At 38.8% G+C, this 24,804-nt stretch overlaps 1 protein-coding gene across 1 annotated transcript in view; it reads left to right on the plus strand.

Annotated features, from left to right (window-relative positions):
* The window catches only part of LOC139471654 (lachesin-like), a 99,860-nt gene extending 95,049 nt beyond the window's left edge, over window positions 1-4,811 (plus strand). Inside the window, exon 8 of the mRNA XM_071254083.1 lies at window positions 716-4,811. Within this exon, the coding sequence (XP_071110184.1) occupies window positions 716-831 (116 nt within the window). The 3' untranslated portion in view covers window positions 832-4,811. The remainder of the gene's footprint in view (window positions 1-715) is intronic.
* Window positions 4,812-24,804: the final 19,993 nt, after the last annotated feature.

Below are 24,804 nucleotides of genomic sequence, written 5' to 3' on the forward strand. Positions count from 1 at the left end.
AAAACCATACTCACTCACAAACTATGAGCGTCGTACGTGAAGTCAAAATCCAATATTCAGATGGCCGTCATGTAAAGTGAAATAAAGCGACACAATCCTTTTCATATCTCTGCATAAAGCCTAGTCCATTGTCCGATTCCGACTCCCTCATTATTCCGGACCCGGTTTATCCAGACGGTTACTGCGGGTACGTGTATATGAAAGCGCATTACTCCATACCACGACTCGGTAATATGGACGATATGCATCCAAATCAAAATGTGTGAAAAAGTCTTGTTATATTGAGTGAGTGAGCATTATGCCGTTTACACCAATATATCAGCATAATGAGGACGGGGGACGCCAGCACATGTTGTCACACATTGAAACCATGTAGGGAAGCGAAACGCTGTCATCAATTGAATCTCGAGGCTATTTAATCGTTTCATTTACTATTAGTGAGTGAGTGAGTTTGATTTTACGCCGGTTTTAGCAATATTCCAGCAATATCACGACGGGGGACACCAGCTTTTACTTTAAAGGATGATGATCCAGATATGAATATTGTTTGGGGACCAAGGTTCTCTCTTAGTCAGAGTTGTCTAAATTACACTCGTCATATTGAAAAAAAGTGTCCTTGTCACTGATATTTCTTAACTCAAAAGTAAAATGTATGAACATTTATAAAACGTGTGTATGGATTTCACTGAATATCATATCGCCATGTATGTTTCAGGTAATGAGGAAAAGGCTTTGGTTCTTGGCCATTCCAGCTGTTCACCAAAGTTCGCCATTTTGGAAGCTCTTATCGGGCCCTTGATATTAACACTATTTCACATGAAGAGATCCTGATGTGTGCGTACATTGTGATGATCGTACAGTAGCTTGGCTGCTGTCCTGCCAGAATGCAAATGTTCTTTTTGCTTCTACTGCAGACAATGGATGACAATTTGCATTTGTAAAATAATACATCATCAGCAACCCCTAATCCAAGTTTTATACATTCAGCTGTGGTGATCACGTGACAGGTCACATGATATCTAGGGGTTCTTCGAATGTGATTGACAGATACACAATTCTTCTGTACACTGCACATAAGGGTGAAAACATCATATCTTAATCAAAAAAGAATATTTAGTTTCCTGTTTTTATGATATAATTATTTAACGACATATATGCGCCTAAGACGGATGCCTCTGTCATTCTAGCAGACAATACTTTATACATGTACCAGGAAACTGCTTTCTCTCTTTATATAAGTAGAAATGACTGACTTAAAGGTCTTGATATGAATGTGGGTTGTATGTAATAGTCTAGTGACGTATTTAAGGAAGAAGATGTGAAATGCCCTTTGAACAATCGTGACGGAAGTCCAATATTTGTGTAGACTCTATATCTATAGAACTTTCGCCTCGGAGACATCAGGATTCATCTCAGTGGAAATGCACGTTCATAATTACAACATGACTGTAGCCTTACATGTATCAATACCAAATGACTTGTGTGTTACTGGTTATATATGACGGGGATATATCAATGACGCCTATCAGCTCCGTGTATGTATTCTTGAGTTGTTGTTTGAAATGAACATGCTTGTTATCTTGTGCAGACCACAATTCGGCCTAATGACGTGACTGTTATCAAGGCACATTTTCTTTCATCAAACAGTCACTAGTGCGCGCTTCATTGAGTAACTACAGACACATTGAAACATAAAGGGAATTATCGATAAATATATTTAAAGCTAGTGTGGGTTTTTATATTGTCAAGAAAAAAGGTTACTGTTTTTCTTATTCATAATATCATGATTAGAAGGACGGGCTTTTTATTAAAGGACGCAATGTTCTGGTGTTATTTCGGCTGAAGATGGATCAGAGAAGGTTCCTGAGATTATAATTTTGTATGATAAATATTAAAAAAGTCAAATTCGAACTAGAAATGTGTGTGTTTTTACACGAGTTATAGTTAAATGTCCCAATAGATATTTACCGCAGTTTTAAAAGGAAAGACAAATGTGACTTTCATTTTTCCCCAATAGGGTTTTAAACTAACAGTATAATTCTATTAGGAATACATTTACAGGATCACAACTTTTGTTATTGAGTATACATGTACCGTGTAAAACCTTGTCTTGTCATTTCCTGTTTTCATATCCTCGCCTTTCTTTCACATGACGACATTCGAGATTGTATGAGTTCTGTTGTGACTTATTTCTGTATAAGTCAGTTTAAAAAGTACATATATATGTCAACTGACCACAATTGTTGAAACTTTCCATAACACATTGAATGTATCTGTTTTTGTTTTCAAGTTATCAATTATATACACAAATGGCATAAACTGTTTGTTTTCTTAGTTGTTTTCGCCCACGTTGTTGATATTAACATGGACACAAGAAGAAAGAAATAGAATGGTAATGACATGTATTCATGTTATATTAATTTGTGTTCAATCAAATTCAAAACTGTAAAATAACTACATAGTTGCATGTCATCACCGTGTTCTGATCCGTGAGGCTTTGTTGAATGAAGGTTTGTTAATATCTACTGCTGACATTTACTGTTTCCTGGTTTCAGCAACACAGTTATATTGGCTTAGATATATTTGTGTGTCAACACTTATGACATGTTCAGTGTTTTATATCATATGTGGATAATGTAATATTGAATGCTTGATACAGAAGAACAAAATGACAATGTATCAATGATGGATATTGTATCAAACACCATGACTCTTCACTATTACCGCTGCAGTTTGTTCTCAGACATATAGTCCACTGATTTGAATTTTCACTAACAACTGTGAAATGATGATGAAATATTGAGTTTTATGTACAGTTACTCCTGGCGTGGAACTGTGTATGGGGAAGTATACTATAGATCAGATTATAGAATACGAAGCTTTATTTTATGGACGTGACCAAAATGCGCATGCATCTAATATTGCGTGAAACGTCTTGTAATATAACACATATTTACATCATATCCGTTCATTCAATATATTATGTATAAAATAATTACCAACAACATAGCATGGATGACTATACTGTTACAAAATCGATATAGATGCACTCAAACAGAGTTGTGTCGAAGTTGAAGGGACCTACGTTAATACCTCGAGTTAGCAGATGTTCGACACAACCGAAAAATGATGAATAAAGATGGAATATGCAGGGACCAAGATTTTACGAGACAACCAGAAGTTCGTCACATCATATTTCGACACGACGGTGTTTGACTATGTCCATATAGAAACAAAACATGAGAACCAAAGTTGAATCAAACGAATTAAAAGTAAAGGTTACATATAAAGCGGGCTGTTATATCTCACCTTACCTGCTGATCATCAGAACGATATCAGTGAATCGGTGCACAACGTTAACCCGAGGCCTTGACAACAACCAATTTCACCCTTTTCAGAATGTGTGTTCAATAAGACACGCTTACCGCAAAACCCTTCAGGTCCGAATGTCGTATGTTCTTGACATCAATTGACAAAGCGCTAATATTCAGTGAGAAAGAATCATAAGAACACCTACGGCGCCTAATTTCATCCTTTCTGAATCTATCTATCAAAACTGACCAGAAACTGAATATGCGTCTCATTAAGAAACGATCATTTCAATCCAGTTATCCAAACTCCATGTCATTTTTAAAGCATTTTGAAAATACAACACTTCGATGAACATCTGCAAATGCTTACGGCTATTGTGAATGATTCCCCACAGCTAACCAGGGCGACCGTACTTGCCATGGCTTGTGCGTGTATTCCGTAGGTATCATACACTAATCTCACTGTATCTGTATAATTTTGGTTTAGCATGGGCAACGATGAACATTTTGTCCTCCAGTTTCTACAGGTTAACATTTCATCTTTGCTCGTCATTATATGTACATTCATGTCATTGATAGCAGAGTATACTCGAGTGTTACATGTATTCGATAAGCCTAGTGGATGTATATATATATGTGTGTGTATTAGTAGTTTTTATGTGCTTTTTCTTATACGTTGCTATCGATGCTGGCTGGCGATTGAAGATGATCGCATACATAATACTGTATCGTTGCTAATGGGTCAACATTTGAGGCAATCATTCTATCGAAACAAATTGTATTCACATTCAAAATCAATGGTTTTATAATGTCCTCGAATAAAAAGGTGATGATAAGGCTCAACACAGACACTTATTATAGGAGTAAGAAGTCAACTTTGAAGTATTAGCTATTCAAGTCTCTTAGTTGTCCGTGAAGCAATTTAAACGTAATCTACTTCAAACGAATATGAAGACACATATTTTGCTTTTGGCCATATAATTTTGCATTTATTGGTCTGTTTGGTTTATTGGTGTCATAAGCATCAATGTACAAAATCGGGCATGTACTTATTGACATGGAAATACCTGGGAACTGAAGAAGACCGTACTGTTTTTAACTGCGATACGAAAATAACCTAAATCATCTACCGAAACTGATTCCATTTGGCGCAAAGGGCAATATAGCTGTTAGAATGATATCAATGGACCACTGAAAATTAGTGATGACACAAGGTGTTCGCGAAGTAAATCTAAGCGTTGAATGTGATCATCTTTCGTTATACCAGACGTAGCTTTGTTACTGTTTCGTACATAAGTACATAAACTGGATAGTGGTGCTCCAGAGTTGCACACTGTAGCAATGATTGGTGTACCTTTCGTTTTAGGCTCATGTCGTTTGGCTACGGCGTTTCAATAAAGGTATTTTCGTACATGTTTTCGAGTTTCTGTGTCAAATAGTCAGACTATTTTCGCACAAGACATTATGTTGAACGTTGTGATTTTTGACAACATCGCTAAACTGACCTTAATGTCGCTTGTAAATATTCTGTTTGAATAAATATACTTTTTATGCAGATGAGATATACACTTTATTTATATATTAAAGAGTAAGTTTACACAAAAATGTAGAGACACATGTATATATAGAATTTCAAACACATACGATATAATTCAATCTTTCTCCATAAAATAAAGAATACAAATTATAGTGGGTCATTTTAATGGCATTCGATAACATGCACATCAGTGAAAAAGAATCTGGGCTCCGGATTATTCAGAGTGACGGGCTGGACACATGAGGGAGTCACGCTGTCTTTCCAACAATCAGGCTCTCTCACGGAGAATGAACTGAACGAATCGACTTTTCAACCTATTCTTTTAGCATGCATATATTTTAACATTACGGCTTAGTTGTTTACAAACATTCTGCCACTGGAGACCGTTTAGGTTCGTTGGTGTAACACATGCATACTTATACAAAAAACTGTATGTAGAACTTTTTATGTTTGCAAGCCAGAGCGAATTTATGGTTTTTGTTGAAACTGATAATTTGTGGAGCATAAAAAGCCTCTCTGGGGGAAAAACATCCTTTCTGAGGTTCTAAAAAAGTAAAAGAGACAAAACACTAATTAAACATGTATGGGTTTTCAGTAGTCTGGGACAATACCATGCACACCCAAACGGAAAGCAACTATCGTTTTTTACTTCCAGTTTTATTAGGTATTTGCCACATTGAAAAAATGAAATCGTGTCCACTTGTTTTGGACAATTGGATTTGTAAATCATGATAATTGCTTTCTTGGGAATGTTTGCTAAGTAAAGGTGTGTGTTGCGTGTAGATGAATCATATCATTTGCAACTAAACACGCGTACAGACATGAGATGTGATAGACATTGTAGAAGGGTCGTATATCATCCCTTCTCGGGTCATATGGATCACCGAATACGTGAGCGTCAATTATAAAAGAAGCAAAAATGATATAGAAATATATGATACTCACAGGGAAACAGGTATATACTTACTGTTCACAAAAGACAAGTTATGATGAGAAACACATCTGACCAACTAGAGTTGACACATGTCTGAGCTCAAGATGGCAGATATCGACATTCAGAAACTAGCATCGTTCCCACTCAACATCTTTTCCATCCAAACTTTAAGGGTTTCGAATAAGTGACAATCTCAAGCAGTGATACATATTGCCAGGTGTTTTGTTTTTTCCAATACGTGAAATGAACATATATATTTGACCCATGATGGCGTAAATGTTCTCAGGAGTTGTAGATAAATACACATCTTCTTCATCAACGCCATACTTCTGTTTTTGATAATCCGCAATTTGAAATAAATAAGAATTGTCAGTCATGCGAACAAAAGGGTCCACAGTATCATACCTTGTCCTTTGCAAGAATACTAACACGCTTGTTGTCTATGGATTACTTTCATCATAAAAGAGTGCATCAATGAAGCGACACACCGTACTTGGCAACATTGCTTTATCTTCAAGGACATCAGAAATGGGCACCGATGCACGACCAATGGAAATCGAACCCGGGCTCACCGCTTTGTCGCACGAGCGTTCAATCTGTCAAAAACCACATCATTGTGGAAATGTGTCTGAGCTGTATTGTCGCAGCCACGTCATAATGGATGACACAAACACCTGGCCCGTGTATGCCATGATGGACAACGAACTCTGGCTGCTGTTATCAAATGAGTGCTCTACCTACAGGGACGCCCCATGCCTGAATGTACATGCATAATTGGCCGAATACACACAAGTGAACTTAATGTAATCAGCATACAGGCAATGACATATTTGTTACAAATTATTTTGTAATAACCTGTCACTATACTTATAACACATGCGACATGTGCGACAATCATAAGAAGTACAGATGCACTTAACACGTGGATCCGAACCTTTTTACAATATCAAGCAGTCGAACCTTATACACATCTGGTTTTAAACGTTAATTAATATCCCCTTTTATTAAGTTAATTGAAGTTGCATCATAGACCAGCTAACTATACCACCTAGCTCGCATAACAAAAGTTGGTCATTTTGCTGTAAGATAAGCAGGTGGGAAGCTATGCTATGCTAATCATCATCTTCGGTTGCCATTATAATTTCTACAAAGGGGACAGGAGTTGGACAGAGGTCTGAGGAGCCGCAGTTCGCTGTCACATACTCGAGTGACCGTGAAACCCTCTCTCGATTTAAATTCAGTTTAAGAATAGATAAATCTACAGTTCCGTTATATTTCTCAAATGGTCTCCGTGATATTAACATAATACATACAAAAAAGACATGGTGATAGTGAATTAATAAATGACCTATTTTAGAAAAGGTTTAAACGAGGATCCAAAATACCGATGCGGCAGCCCATGTGAAAGTTCATATCATTTTTTCATTGAATGTCCATTTTTTAAATCAGCTAGAAACTAATTGATACACTCACTATTACTAATTGTGAAAAATACTTGTGATGTAAATATTGACCTAATGCTAGTTGGCAATGCAGTTTTACTTAATCATGTGAACGAAGACATGTTTAGGAATGTACATACATTTACAAAGAAAGCTAAAAGGTTTGAGTGAGCAAAGGTAATGTACATACGTGTCTCAATTTCCTTCTTTTCCTTTTGTCAATTAAGTTATTAAATGGAGAGGGAGTTCTTTTTTGTGATAACGTGTGCCCAATCCTTTTCATGAGAAAAAAGAATAATAGCATGTTTAAAACCGAGTGGGCGTGGCAGGATTGGTCATGGGGTGATATTCGGGTGAACCGAGGCACGTTTGAACTAAGTCACTTGCCCAGGGTGACACCCCAAGTTTTGACACTTGTGTTTCGGATGTATGTACGTATTCGTGTTTCCGCAATCTGGCCATCTACCATCGGACTAGTGATTCCTTTTGAGAGCACAGGGTACATGTACTGTACACTAGGGGTAGTGACAACACTGCTACTGTAACCTGTAAACATTGATGGTCCAAAGGCTGAAAAACAACCCGGTCACTAGCAGGGTACGATCACAGCATCTGGCGCCTGTAGCCTGGCGCTTTTGACCGCTTGCCCACTCTGCTCACGGTTTCTCAATCACTTCCACATAATGATGATGACAGGCGTGATACCATAAACTGCGTCACTTAGGACTTGCACCCCACATGGAACTGACAGGCCGTGGTCTAACTCAATCATACTAGTATTCACACCACCGTAAACCCATCTTTCACTACAAAGATCATACAATTCAGGTACAATTCAGGAAAGATCGCGAGGTATGGCAGGCATGGTACATGACTCAACCAAAACGTAGTACTTCCATATTGAGCTAAAGGTATAGTAGCGTCTGCAATGTCGTAAAACCAAGATTCCACAAATGATCACAAGTACGATTGATCCTCAATTTACAGCATTATATTTAAGGTTAAGAAAATATAATAAAATCTATTATAGAAAACGATATATGCCATAAACAGTCCTTGCTTTCAGCAATTCACCTTTAATACAAAGGTGTACAATTAATATTTGAAATAACGTCGATCTGAATAACTGCAAAATTGCTGGTGTCTCATACATTGCTCCTGATCCGGAAATCCGTTAATTTAACCCTCAGACACTAACAACATGCCGCCGAGTTTCCTGCAGCGTTTGTTTTTTACGACGAATTAGACAACGTAAAAAGTTCCATATGCACTGTAGACTGGTGCCTGTGCTCTCCAGTGCAACGGATACCCAGAGGGAGAACTATTTTAGCTGCTGCAAGTCAATAGCTGCGTGGTGTCGGCAACACCTGCTCCATCATGAGGGCCCGGAATCACCTGTCTCCTCAGCAGCTTGCTCTTACATCTTAACTCAAACAACGCTTCATCCTGTGGACTGTAAGAGTTATTTCCCTTAAACGAAGGTCTATTCCCTGTGGTTTGGCAAACTGACTTTTAGCTTCCCCTTGTGAAGGTAATGGACGGTGTGGAAGTCTTGAGGGATTTTAATGCGAATTGTAACCTTCATTTATGGGAGGTCTGACACACTATTATAATAAGGATAAGAGCGGCGAGAGCATTCCCTTTCTAGGCAGTACATAATTATGACGCTGGGAACTTGTAGTTTGTCCGCATACACATGTATGGACGTTTAAGTAATTAGTTATTTTCTTTCCTTCTTTTAATGGGTCATCTAAAGCGCCGCGATTCACTGCTCAGAGCTGCTTCCATTGGGCATGCAAGAAACCTATGGTTGTGGGTTCGAATCCCGGTTCGCCCAGATTATGTTTCTTGGATTGTCAGCTCCATATCCGTGCTCACTGGTTTCACCAAACGTCTGAGACCTGCATCACCTCGTACTTTCCTCTCACATCAAGCTGGCACACAGTGATACAACTGGAATATTGTTCAAAGCGGCACACTCACTCATTAACAGGGTGGTTTTGCTTCAGTTTACCCAAAAGCAAGTGTGTGTCGAACAATCAAGTGTTACACTAAATGTATCTAAACTACACGTATTGAATAAAGGTTCATCTTCAGTTGTCAAGATGTCAATAACAGTGACCTAGCTACCGTTTAATACTTTTCATGTATGAATTTTTGTGTCTATTATTGAATACTAATAAGGGGGCAAATATGCATAATATTTTTTTAAAACCTGAACATCAATCCCTTGTCAAAATGACGTAACACAGGAAACGTGGATTTGAATAATAGTTTGTCCTCTGTGATTAATGCAGCGTTGGACAAACAAATATTTTATAGATTTTAGCGTATCGTAATGTCTGAGGTATATAAAAAATTATCCGGTAAAATATTTATTCCAATAAGGAAAACCTAGACTATTAACCATACAATAAAGACGATATTAGATTAAATTATCTTCAAATATAATACCAACTGTCGTTATGATATTTCATGTACAAATTTGAAACATGAAACTGTTTTATCAGCATATTGTGTATTTATAAAACAGTTTATATAATAACTATACACAATGAAGGTCAGCGCAAACAAGCAACTGGAAAAGTTCTCAGTAACTTGATTCCACGACCTTTTCTTCAAGAAACAACATGCTTAAACGATAGTCAGTGGAATATATCTAGACATAAATACCTGCAGATATAAAACAGAAACGCAGCGCTCAAGATTGGCGCAGACATCGCAAGACAATCGGATAAAGATCAGCATAGCCTGACACCGGTTGTCTGTAAAATACGGATTTCATCTCCAGTAGGCGTCAGCACCGGTTTAGCTAAACCTCTTGATAGCACAAATCTCGGGTGTTGATTGGGTTATCTGTCATCAAGGGAGTATGGCGTTCCGGAAAGTTTCCGTTTCGAGATTTGGGATTTGCCTCGATCTGAGTTTGACAAATGAAGCGTCTTCTTCCTTGTCGTAAGGTTTTATCTCACACAAACACCGACACGATCAAACCTAATCGAAGCAGTCCCTGAGGAAGGATATATTTCGGAAGAACAGAATATGCCCACTTATTTTTGACAGCCGATGGTTAATCATTTCTGTCTTTGTTTACAAAAAGACGTTTAGGATAAGAAATGTCACCGTAATGAGCTTACGCAACTGTTTATAGAAATACTAGGTACAAAGCATTGTAACATGTGGTAGATTGAATGTCTGTGTCTTATGAGAGAAGGTTGAAGATTGAAGGTGATCGGTCTTGATATCAGAGCTTACCAGTTGATGAATTACTATCCGTATTGGTTTAAATGTGTACCATGTTTCTAATCCAGGCTTGTACCAGTCAGTAAGGATAACCTTTCTGGGGACGATTGTGACAGTGAAGAAGGATTTACGAAGGCAGCATATCAAATTTGTACAATAAATACAAACTGTCATCAATATAAAGAAAGCAGAGGTATTCATAACTCGTAACGCTGTCACATAAAATGAAACCTATTACAAACAGAGGCTTTTGTTGGGAATAAGTATTACAGTGCCAGATAGTATTGACGATGTTTAGCTCAACTACTGAAAAAGGTAGTTGATTAAGTTAAGTACCCGGGTTTCCAAAAGCACCGAAACACCAGTCAAGGTTGTCAGGAAGACATGAAAATGTGTTTGTGACATCTTCTTTATTACGTCTCCATGGTGTTTCAGCGCTGCCTATCTTCTAGCTTCGTCATCAAAGACGCTGTTATGTTTGTGGGTTTTTTGTGCTTTTAACGTTAACTGCTATGCAACACAATATTGATTTTTTTCATAGTGTTAGGATTGTCCCGAAGTGCGAAGGATGTGTTTGTCGGTGTATCTGTTGTATAGAGATTACACTCACTTTCTGACTTCTTATACTATCCTCTGTGAAGGTTTCTGGTCAGAAGGAATCCCCAGTAACCCATGCTAATCGTGAAACGAATGTGAGTGAGTGAGTTTGGTTTACGCTGCTTTGAACTATATTTCTGTTATTTCACACCGTGTCAGCTGGATGTGCTTGAAGAGTCCAAAGTCATGAAGGTCTAGGACATTTACCGCTTTGTTGAAATCCTCGTTGACAAGATAAGAAACATGGTCTTATCACAGTTCAGCAGTTTTCTTTCATCCTGCAATACATTAAGTAATAATGTTGTACATGTTAATATATTAAATAGTATAGTTGAACATGTTAATATATTTAATAGTAAAGTTGAACATGTTGATAAATCCATTCAAGATGGCGGGACCCAGCGAGGGATTGCATTCGATGTCGCCAGGGTAACATATAACTGGTAAGTAATGTTCTGTGTGACGTAAGGGAGGTTGGTTGCTTGGGGGTGATTGTTAGACGTTAGTCGGTTTGAGAGTGATGCTGTGTGCGCTCGTACATATATTGTTGTCAAGTATAAACCCGAATAAACCACCTTGACTCAAGACATCATCGTTGTGTCATCTGGGCCATATTCCGATCGAACACAAATATCTTGAGAATCGGCCATATTTGATACAAAGAGGAGAGGGGGTACCAGTAGCTCTTCAGTATACACCCGAATAAGTACAGATTGAGAGAAGAGAGAAGACACACCATCACCTCCCAAGGCAGTTGAAAAGGTGGCAGCGAGAGGGTTCAATGAAGGTTGCCTAGGAGTTAAACGTGCAAGATACGAATAAAGGAATAAAGGATGTACTAAACCTATACTTTGTACCAAACCTGTGATTCTAGTTTACCATCCCAGGTTTCTGACACTCCTAAGGGACTCAACACTGTACAGCGAATTGTGCCGTCTCAGACGACTGGTCCTCGGCTACAATAAGACGTACCAATGTGTGACGTCGGTATTTGTGCGTCATCGTACCCTCGTTATTGCTTGTGATATCAATCACTGGCCTGTCAGACACGGTTATTTTCAGACTTACAGTAAACAAGGTTTATAACGAACACGTTTATACCGAACTGACGAATATAGCGAGCTGTTTTGAGGTCCCGTCCATTTGCTGTAAAAAGGCTGTATATGTGCCTACAACGTACTGTGGTTTTAACGAACTATGAATAATTAATTTAGTTCGTTATAACCGTAGTATATCTTAAATTAAACGTGAAATAGTATTGCCATGGATTCTGTCATTCTGTATGCTACAACACAATTATAATAAGAATTATCATCTAAATATCAACATTAGATTTATCGGCACAGAAGGGTGTTCCGAAAAAATACACCGTATGCGTATTTAGGTGAAAATGACAGCTAAGACTTACTAGAGGACATTTTATGACCACTTACAATGTCATGACATCTACAACAGAGAAGGGTCAATAGGATGAGCACATCGAGGACATTTAATCAATAGTCAGGTGACAGTTGGTCTCTGATCCAATCGTCGTCCAATCGTCGACAGCCATTGTGACCGCCTAATCACATTTACTCATCTCTAACAAGTAGCGGGCCCAGCGCTGTCAGCATTCCTTCAGGAGACACACAAACCTTTCAGAATTCACTCTATGAAACATAATATTTCAAACACATAAAAAACATGATTGTCAATTTCCATTTTGGCATAAAATTATTCAGCATCCTTACACATGGGATGAAACTGTACACTTGTGCTTGACTTAAACATTAACATCATAACCGACAGGGTGTTTTCGTCTTTACATTTTGAGCTTTAAAACATTTTTATTTGTGCAACGAAATTGGATCAATCTGAATGATCATTAGATGTTGTCAGTAGCATTTGCATCCGTTAAACGGCGATGTGTTGTTTTGTGTCCACGTTATTTTGTTCAAACAGTTGATTATTGATTAAAGCGTGTCTTTAAATGTCACATATAATGAGGTAAGGAAAAACAGCTGATGTCATCTTCAGATCCAAGACCAGAAACCATTAGCAATCACGTCAGTTGATAAGTTGTGCCTGAATACTGCACTGACCTTATTGCTTCAAACGGTAGAGTTGTAAGTTTGCAAGCACAATCATATCAGTCTTGGGCGACAAAGGGTTTTACATTTTAATACTAAGAAATCTCTGCTAAAAGCAGTGCACTGGCCGATTCGTCAATATCACAAGTTCCGACTATATCATTGTGTTTATGAAACACTATGAAATACTCATGATACCAGGCGTTCGGGATAAGAGGAGAGTATCCTGACTCACCGGTAGCACCCATCACAAACACATGCAAAGACAAGTCCGCTGTTTAAATGAAGAAACATGAAAACACATGACAGAAGTCAAACAATGACATCGGACATAATTTTGGCCACTTTGTGTCAAATTTGGAATCCTCCATATGTCTATCATAAAATGTTTAGTTTCACTTAGGTCTTGAATGAAGTGACAGCAACCATATTCGCAAATAAATGATTACCGCTCACCGAGAACAAAACAATCGTCGACATAAAAAATAAATATAAAATAAACAAAACCAACAAAATATCAAGTTTGAAGGATTTCAAGGCCGTTGATTATCAGAAAGGCACAAGAGTGAGTGAGTTGGGTTTTTAACGCTGCTTTTAACAGTATTCCAGTTCTATAACGGCCTGTCAGCTTAATGTGGGAGGAAAGTCCGAAGTAATGCAGGTCTCAGACGTTTACCACTTCGGTGAAACCCACGAGCACGGGTATGGTGCTGACAAACTGGGGGCGAACCGAAAGGCAAAAGAAGCAGTCATTCCAATTGGCAAATCTGCAATGAGGTCATATTTGTTTAACATGGACGGATGTGGTACAATCAGCATGTCCATATTAAGGAGTGACCCCACTGAAGAGTAAATAATGAACGTGTTGTTTTCGTGTACGAAGTTCGGAATAGAGAGGTCTTTTTGAAGACACAACAATACACTAAGAAGAAATACGTTTGTTCGCAATCCCACATCCGTCCAATAACCTTACACGTCGATATCATCCTTATCGGGAGCAGATCACAAGACGAATGCCCTGCCTTTATTGTAAACATCGATCCTGTGCCGTTAAGAGGCCGCGCTCTCCGTTGTAGTATGAGCTCCGACCATAACACGTTATACAAAGTGAGTGAAGTGACAATAAAATGTCAATCTTTTCCTTACTAATCTCAATAACTCCCCTGTCCAATACAAACAGCGAGGGAATTAACCCCTGTGCATTTTCTTTTGGAGCTAGAAAGAACAGGAAATCGTTATGAGTACATCATTTATCACAATAAAGATAACAGTAGTCTTGCACATTTTAAATGATATAACTGTCTTTGATATATAAGACCTTTTAAAGAAAAGGTGTGTTTTTAAAATCATTTTGATGTTTCGGAAATAAACTATGCTCTAACCTTGAATCAATGTTTTTGTTTGTATTCTATCAATGTGTCTTAATACTGTACGTGTTGTAAACATGTTAGCAAATATTCGTTACAATATAGTTTGAGTGCACATACATCCTTAATCATATAAGCAATGACTTTCAAATGAGTGAGTGAGTTGGGTGTAACGCCGCTTTGAGCAGTATTTCATTTATTTCACAGCGTGTCGGGTTGATCTGGGAGGAAAGACCGAAGTGATGCAAGACTTAGTTTACCACGTTTGTGAAACTCACGAGTACGGGTATGATGCTGACAAACCCGGAAACATTATCATGACGCATCTGGATTCGAACCCACGATTATGGGGTTCTGGCACCCGTAGGTGACGCACCTCTGCCTTAGAAAAACCGGGCTATTTGTGCCCCCTACTGTCCACCTGGAGAGCGGAAGGTCGGTGGTTCGATCCCCGACCGCGTCATACCAAAGATTGTTGCAATAACATGCAATGAGAAAACCTGACCATTCGACCACAATTTCAGTCGGCTGCTACCACAAGCACGATATACCTGGATTACCACAAGGGACAAACTTAGGTGATCGAATTAAAATAATGATACTAGATGGTATAGTTAAAGGGGGTTCCGCCCTAACTCACACACAACATTGGGGTCTAAATTGGGGACCCTCATCTTGAATAAAACTTGAATTGCCTGTCAAATTTGGCTATACAAACAATCCAAAATGTGAGAAATGTTGTGTTTTTCATGTTCAGCACTGATCATCCTTTTTAGACAAAAAAGGAGAAAACGAAACTCGTAGAATCCAACAACTTGAATCGAACCCGGCTCTTATTGTATTTTGATGAATGTTGCCACCTACAAGCACTCGGAGTTGGGTACACCGATCCGCAGACGATTTAATACCAACATATCTAACTCACACAAATAGTTATTGATAAGAAAATACAAGTAATAATTGTTGAATTACATAATAACCCCAAAATAATTGGAACTAACTTCCGTTGTTCACACAGCAGTAAGTACAAAAGGTCGAAGCCAGAGAACAATCAGTCACGATTACTTTCCATTGGGAGAAAACGGCAAAATAGTGATGGCAATTACACGAATGAATAGATGAAAATCAGTGATAAAATATTTATATCACATTTACAACACGGCCACCTGTAAATATTCGTGTTTGGGGCACACAAACTAGTGGTCGATACCATGGGCAACGTCCCACGCAGTCTGTTGACGATGACACTCAATTGCAGTAGACCCCGGATGTCTGCGAATCTGGTGAGCTTTGTTCTTAGTTCTGTTAGAATTACAGCTGTAAACACAGATACTTATCATATCAACTTTGCCATAACGTGCAATGCATATAATTGCATATTGGTTATACGTACTCAAACGTTTATGTCTTTATGATTGTTCATTCGTTTATAGTGGAAAGATACGGCGTATTGAATCCACCTAAGAGATACACATAAAACCCCATTAGAGACTTGATAACGAAAACAGTTTGCTTTTTACTACGATACAGTATTTGCAACTAATATGATTATTGTTTCAATTCACATTTGGTAATATGTTACATCAAGACACAACACTAGTATAATAAACATAAATACCTCTGTTTATTATCATAGTGCAACACTACTGGCTGAGGGACCGTGATCAAATTCCTCATGCCGTTCTTGCATGCCTAGCACCGATTTCATCCATACCAGAGTAGTCTCCAATGTGGTATAAATTAAAGGGTTTTATTGACTGAAAGGGGAACATTTTCTGTAATAACATACAATGCATTACCTGGGAGAATGGGGTTCCTCCTGGTAGAATGTTAACACTCAGGTAAATGTCTAGGGTGAACCATGGCTGTTGTGGCAACAACATGCTCGCTGGAAGGCAACAGGGGGTTGCTATGACTTCGGCTTCATCGTGCTGGGGCCTTGAAAAGCAGATTGAATGACGTGTTATCAGTATTCCTAAAATGCTTTGTTGGATTTACAGATGACTTTAATTATTATGGCGGCACTGTGTCTTTGAAATAGTCTATATCTGCCACCGAAGTATGACATGGAATATATCGCATTATTACGCGTGGTTGTGATAACACTGTTTTATTTCTTTTTGTTGCTAATGCTATCACACAGTTGCATGGTTCGAGACATGTTTGGACGTGGACTGGGAAATCAAAGGATAGCGGAATGATGTAAACAAGTTGTTAAAGGGTAACCTTTCACATGTCTGAGTCGGCCAAGTATAAATCTAAGTAATGTAAGTTTCAGGGACTGGTTTGTAGGATCTGGTGGAATAAAACAACGTACATACGGGACATATGCAGTTCTCGGCTGAATGTACTGGGAGTCTGCATGTTCTTGTATGACGTTTGAAATGTCAGTGGAATTCAGGTATTCAAAACATTTCTGTCGCACGAAAATAATGAAAGCAGCAAACATTTTCAATATTATGCTAGTGGGTGTCAAGATTGGAGTATGTTCTTTTCTACGGCTGTCATCAATAGTGTTCGGGCGAAGAGGTCGTTTATGCATCGTTCTGTTCTCTATGTACCACGTGGGTATTCTGGAGCAGAGTGTGGTCTGATGGTGAATACAAGCGACAAAAAACATTTCCAGCAAAAATAAGAAATATCCACTGAAAGCACGAATCCAACTATATCAAAAGTGTGTTTATGAAGTCTTTGAAATGCATTTAGTAATGATACACATTAGGAAGAGAATTTATGTATGTCAACTTCACACAAGAACCAAGACCATAACCTCATTTTGGAAGCCACTGAAGTCTACGAACAACATCTGGCGACAAAGGAAACTGGAAGAAGCCATCAGGAGACACCAGCCAGCCATGAACCGTGACCAGGGTACCTATCTGCCCAGTGCTTGGGATCTTTGTCGGTGCCTATTATCTAGCTGGCTTCCATTTGCCCATTGCTATTCCTGTTCTTTTACCAATCAGTGCTAATTACCCGCGGCCTCCAGATTGCCCATTGTCCATTGCCAATTACCAATGATAATTTAGTCCTGGCTTCCAGGTGTCCATGACTATCAGCGCTAATTACTGTAAAGTGTTGGCTTCTATTGTCTATTGCTAATCACCTATCAGCACCAATTATCTGTTGGCTCTAAGCTTATACTTTGAACCGTTGAGTTCACCATAATGAAGAAGTTGACATTCATAAATTATCTATGTTATATGTGTTTATGAATCATTTAAATACCATATAGTGATGATACCAGGTGTTTGCGAAAAGGTGAGCGTATATAAACCAATCGGTGACACACGTCGCAAACACATGCAAAGGTAAGCCATATGAAAAGCACGGGAACATAAGGCTCAAGTCAAAATAGTGAGTGAGTGAGTGAGTTGGGTTTAACGCCGCTTTTAACAGTATTCCAGTTATATCACGGAATTCAAAATAGGGAACTGCATCGGACATGATTTTGTCACAAATGCGTCAACTGTGGAAATATCCTCCACATGTCTGACATAAAACCTATTGAAATCTTTACTAAAGCTTTGAGTGTTGTAACCCTTATCCTGTTTTGACTACCCTATAGTCGTTTCTTCACAAGCCGTTGCAACATAACTGTCGTGATATTGCTGAATTCGGTATAAAACAATATTAGTCCACCCATTCTTTCACTACGTCCTTTAAACAGATAATGGACCTCTCTACAGCCACTTCTGCAGGACAAATGAACAATTAAATTCAAGCAACCCGTGGATGAATGTTGCGTCGACCGGATGGTATTGGGTTAATATAAAAATGATTTTGTCAGTTGACAAACATTGACATCAGCTGCCAAGTATGAGTCAGCATAAAGCTGAACGTGAGCCATGTTTAACCTATTGGTCTTATATTCCTCACGAAGGAAAACACCCCAATTGAACGTCTTCCAGTAAAAACAAAATCCATTGAAAAACAGTAATTTATCAAATATGATTTTACATCAGCTATCAATGAAATTGAGGTCACGAACATTTCACATGAAGTTTTTCATATTTGCATCAATTACCATACACAAAACACATTACTGTGTATCTTAACGGGTCCATTTGAAGATATTTTTCGTAATTGTAGAAACTGTCGTATCCGTCGTTTGAATGGATGCCATAGGCACGTTTCCATTAGACAGTAAATGTGTGTAGGTCGAGTAAAGACGTATCAAAGAGAACTGGCGTCGTTGAATATTTTCTTTGTGAATGGTACGAACACTCATCAGTCAAAATGGAACGAAAATACCACTACCTGCATGACAGAGTCTACATATATACATGGACCGTTTTGGCACCCTCTTTTTCACAGTAAATATTCCTTGAAGAAAACCTGTGATCACATTAGACCAACTCTTTGACGGTAATTGAAATCAAGGACCCAGTAAAGGAAGTATCCCGCGGTGAGCTTCATATCCCACTTGACTATCAAGCGACGAAATTGAACTCAAAGGAGATGAGAATTATAAGATTTACTTCCCTTCGATTGGTCTGTGGCTATATTGACGTTTTTGGGAGACTCTCCCGATATTGCAAGTGTTTGCAAAGGAAAAGTTAAAAGTCTCTGTGTTGATTTTGCCCAACGCCTTCGTGCAGTATTGGAAGCAAAGACTCCTGGAGTGGGTCTTGCTGCGGACCTAAAATTGCATGCTACGCCACACTGGCAAAACACCACATTGCTTCATAAAAAAAGTTTCAAGATGCTAATCTTATTATTATTCCTTCCGAGGTTTGGTAAATGAAAAAGTTCGGCTTCCGAACTTTGATGTCGAACGTTTTTAGATCTTTATTGGAGTCACTCCCACCTCTTTGCGCTATGTGGGGTTTGGGTATAGATATAAAATGAGATATTGGAATGATCAAATACAAACGTATATCTACCACTGAGTTCTTGATTTTTTCTGCATGTGTCATCCTGGATATTTGATACTTATCGAAAATGAAACATGAAGACCATTTCACATGGAATCATTCTGCAATCTGAGATTTAGATTCATCAACTTAATCAATAGTCGTAGTGTATAATAAAATCACAGAACTAACAACCGGCCCCCTCGTACCATGCTTATACTCGTGATCGGATTAGCTTTAAGAACCTTCGAGCCATATTATATTCGGAAGTAATCATATACATGCGGCATATTAATCAAACGGCAATAAAAACGAATAATCAGTGACAATTGTGTATGGTAAACGTGATAAATTGATGGAAATTAAATCCAGTATGTGCCATATTTTTGCATTACCACGTTGATTAAAATCTAATACAAACGTACAGTCAGTACTTTTAATAAGTAAAAACCATACCAATAAGCCATGCAAACAATAATTACACTGTACAAACGTGAAAGCAATAAAAGTGCATGTCAAGGCACCAAAACATCACTAAATCCTGAGTCCTATTGCCACTACATCGCCTACATGCACCTGCGGAGGTACATGCACTTCTCTGCAGTGTGGTGTTGCAGGGCCATCTGGCACATGGCAAGGTTCTTCCCTCTATATTTGACGCAGATAAGGAAAGCGTGACCTGGCATACTCTTCTCCCCTTTGCTTCTCTGCATGTTTGACAACGCTGTATAGAGGTAATCTCTTCATCTTGGAGTGTAGCTTTTCCACGCAGGTCAAGATGGAATTATGGGCATTCTTGTGCCCTTCACTTCCGTTAAGATGCAGAAGAGCAAACGCAAACAGTTCAAGCCGAATTCTGCTAACGATTGACCGTCAAAGTGCTCTCTTTGCTGCTGATGGAAAGGTCGAAGGTCCCAATGAGGATTATCACAACTGCAGTTTGATTTTGGTCTGTGAATGGTATTCATTATGTTGTACAGGCGAGGAACCTCATGTTTAAATAAAACACTACATTAGGGACCACATTGAACAGGAAGGCAATGTTACCGTCGCCTCACTATTATTCTCTGTTCGTCTGAGAGTATTGACAAATTTGAACCTATATTCAGCATCTCTGCGATGTAGGGTATGTTAGAGTGGCAGTTTGATTGTCAGGCGTGCATGTACAATACCGTATAAACTCACATCATAATCTCGTGGTGGTCTTATTACTATAAACGTGCTATCAAAATTTAGCCTACAGGGATTATGCTGCATATGGGGCGACTTGAGGCTGTAGGATTAGGTCAGGCTTAAGAGCGCTATATATTTGTATCTGAATAATCACCATTTCATCCAATTTTAAACCAAATACCATCATTTCAACGTGGAGACAGCTCGTTTGTAGTGCTATAAGCAGTTTCACGATTTTAATCAATAAATAACCTACATTTTGTTTTAAGTTCTCATGTATTAATTTTATCGAACATTAACTGCAACATAACTGAAACGTGAAATAATTCAAACAATTTTAGAAACAATACTATTTTTTTCTCTTGGACTATCTGTGCTGTTGTTATAGTGATTGGGTCTATGTTACAATACCGGGGAAATGGTTTGTATATGTATTGGGCACATGATACTATAATAACCCGAGAAATAGATACTTAGATTGAGAATTGACTTTAACACTATTTTTTGCGTGTATGGTGATATAAATGTGAAACAAAACGTTGTGCACATAGCTGTGTCAGCCAATCGAATACCACAAAATGCCTTGCAAATTATTTATGTAGAAACAGTGCACATTGCGTTTTTATATAATATTCCAGTTTTGGCGTTTTCCTTGTGAATAATCCACGATTGATGTAGACAATGATCGAATCCCAATTCACCCTAAATGTTTCTAGGTTTGTCAGCATCTTACCCGTGCTCGTGGCTTTCACCAAGGTGGTAGCCGTCTAAGATCCGCTTCACGTCGGCTTTCCTCCAACATCAAGCTGATATAGCTGGAAAACCGTTCAAAGCAGCGTTAAGACCCAACTCACTCACTTCCATGATGACAACCTTAACACAACATTTATTGTCGGCAGCAATTTGATATTTGTCTGTTTACAGCACCACTGGTTCTGGTTGTTTCATCTTTCGGTTCAACAACAAAACTGATGACCCATTCCGAACTAATAACACCACGTCGAGCATCCATAATCCCCCTGATTAACCACGCAGCTGACCAGACAGGTTCACCTGCAGTGCAACAGCCACACAAGAGAAGACAGCTCTGCATGATTAACCTTCTTCATGGTGCCTTCCGACCATGTAAGATCAAAACGACTGTTGTTGAGTTCATATTATACATTCATAACCATGACGTGTGTTCCCATGCTTGCCGTAAAAGGCGACGATGCTTGTCGTAAAAGGCTACTAACGGGCTCGCTGACTTGGTTGATGCATGTCATCGATCCCAATTGCGTGGATCGATGCTCATGATATTATTCACTGGATTGTCTGGTCCAGACTCGATTATTTACAGACCGCCGTCATATAGCTGGAATATTGCTGAGCGCGGCGTTAAACAACCAACCAACCAACCAACCAACCATAAGCGGTCAGAAGAGGTTCCAAGGAGCTGATGCATCTCGAATAAAACGGTAATCGGGTGACATGGCAGTGAGACTTGTTTAGTTAATTGGATGGATTTTGCACGGTGTACGAACCAAATGTCAACGTGGTCGAGACTCGGTTATTTACAGGTCGTCGTAAGATTGCTGGAGTCTTGCTGACTGTGGTGTAAGCAGTTCATATGTAGACATCATAATCACATGATGTTAACTTAATAATAAAAGCGACAAACACATTTCCATAATCACAAGAAACCTCTACTGGGTCAATTGTACGATAAAGACTATCATAATCATGTGTCTATGAATCACTACCAAACAGTCATGATACCAGATGTTCGCGAAACGGTAAGCGTATCCTGCCCCATCGGTGGCACTCATCACAGACACATTTAAAGGCAAGTCAATTGTTCACCCGAAATAATACAGGAACATAGGACACAAGTTAAAACATGGGATTGCATCGAGCATCACTTTGTCACTTAGGCGTCGAATTTGCGAAATGTCCTCAACATGTTTACTATGAAAAAAAATGGACTTGGATCTTTAAAATTGTAACATTGATTAAACAACTTCGAGCAAAAGTCATAGGCCAGCTTTGATATATTCATGGAAAGAGTTTGTACCTCAAACGTTGTGGAATGTAGACACCATAGGTTGGGGCTGCTGGAATATTGATGACATATAGGAAAAGGAGACTATTGGAAAGTTGAAGTCATCCCTGTTATAAACTCCTGTGGTTAAGTTTTGGTTTTGGTTAATCGTTGAAACAGGGATTTGATTTTGCTGGACCCTGCAATATCTCTTTGTACAGATGTGTATTGAGCTTCGGAATCCAGTACAAAAAGGGAATGGACTTACTTTTAAGTTTCTCTTCGAGTCAAGTTGATTTTTATATAAGTTATCACATTATGACCTTTTAGTTCGTCTATATTCAGTTCTTACACTGATGTGGCAGTAAGTTAATATACAGACAGACTATCTCAAACCAACATTAAGGATATCAAATGAAACCAATTTGTAACTATTTCAGGAAGCATATCCTCTTCTACTGAAAACAGCTTAACATATGTCAAGGCAAACATTTCTGTCTTCTATCTATATTATAGGATATAGAATATACTTCTACTGATGTTTATTCAGTCAGAGATGGAGAGTACCCTCTTCACGGGACTCTGTCAAACACCAGTCAGTCATACTCCTTGTATATCTAAACACAACCAATGTGATCACCCGCACTGGTCCATGATTGCCCCATGCTGGGTCTACAGTGGTGAGGGTCTCGCATGACAAACCTTTCACACAACGCATCAGTTCCATGGCCAGTAGTTCTCAACACACATGCGTCCTTCAATCCACCTAATACATGTCAAGTAAGTGTAATACGGTTGTTAATTCGACCTCGTGCGAGTCGAGGGGGGGGGGGGGTTGTAAATGAGATGTACTTCCGGTAATTATAACAAAACCGTTAAAACACCTCGTCTTTCATTTGATATCTTCTCTGTGAAAGAAGACTGTTTTACAAAGTTAAAAAAGGTTTATCATTGAAAGCTAATATCCCTTACAGGTTATACAACGCTAGCCATGTGTAGGGTAGGTGTAAGGAATGTGTTCAGTATATAGGTTTAGGTTTAGGCAGGTGGTAGGACTTTCCCTGTAAATGTACAGCTTGCGCACTGATAGAGAGGGGCTGTTTCGGGAAGTGAAAGACGAGTTGTTCCAGACGCTGGTGAGTGAAGCTCGATAATGTCAGTGGAATTAACCGGGGCAGAATCTTGGTAAATGGTGGTAATCCTAGTGAGATAGACAGTGGTTTGTTGGCACTGTGGGGATATAAATACACACAGTGATTTATTTGTTGATGTGGTATTGAATGCCGGAGTACATGTTAGCACCTATTTGCTGCGCTTTGGAGTGTTAGAAATTGTTGATTGGCTTTGGGGATTTGTATTAATGGGCTTTGTGACAATAACCAGGCTTTTATATCTGACAGGGCTTTGTACAATTGCTTTAAATTTAGAGATTTACCTGCTGCTGAAAACTTAAGACTTAAAATGAAAGGGGGATGGGGGTCGGGATGTGGAGGATGAGGGTTTGTGGGGATGGTGGTGGCGAAGGAGTGTTTTCCACCCTTAACCCGACCCCCCACCCCACTCCCTCCCACCCACAAACACACGCCTTCTCCATAATAAATGACCGGCCTGACCTCATTAATAAGATTGTCTAGAATATTTGACAGTTGGATATGGTACTTGTCTTTTGTGGACGTGATATCATCTTGAAACATTATATTTCTTTTTGAAATAGCCATGTATTCACACATAACTTGTCAGAATTATCCACTGGCAAAAGCGTCTGTCTCTGTTAATTGATAACAATGTTTGCATTTTACATGATTGATTCTCTTTATCAGCCTCACAAGACATGGGGGATGGCAGAGCTCATCTATTTATTTCAGTTGCCTCCAAACATGCGTGTGAACATGCCCATTGTCACCTGCATCTAGATACCACAATGACATACATGATAAAGTTCATCTGGAACTGATATATGGAGAATTATTTATCTCCACGAGTTCAAAATAAATGATGTCGGTACTTACCCCGTCAGAAAGTAAAACAGCAACGCAGACGTAATGTTATTTCAAATAAAGCAAGTTTTATGTAACTTTACAAAAACCTCTCCGTTTTTACATCCCACCTACTTTGCCATCAAGTTCTTCCCAAACGAAATTAGCCAATCAGCGTTATAATTCTTTCCTGCACCACTTAAGCAATGGTAAATAAAACAACGAAATGAAAATAAATCACAACTCCTCTCCAACACGCCTTGAGCAAGGGCATTTATC

The sequence above is a fragment of the Haliotis cracherodii genome, unplaced genomic scaffold, assembly GCF_022045235.1.
Source record: "Haliotis cracherodii isolate W230 unplaced genomic scaffold, xgHalCrac1.p SCAF_1, whole genome shotgun sequence".
In the NCBI taxonomy this organism is placed as follows: Eukaryota; Metazoa; Mollusca; class Gastropoda; order Lepetellida; family Haliotidae; genus Haliotis; species Haliotis cracherodii.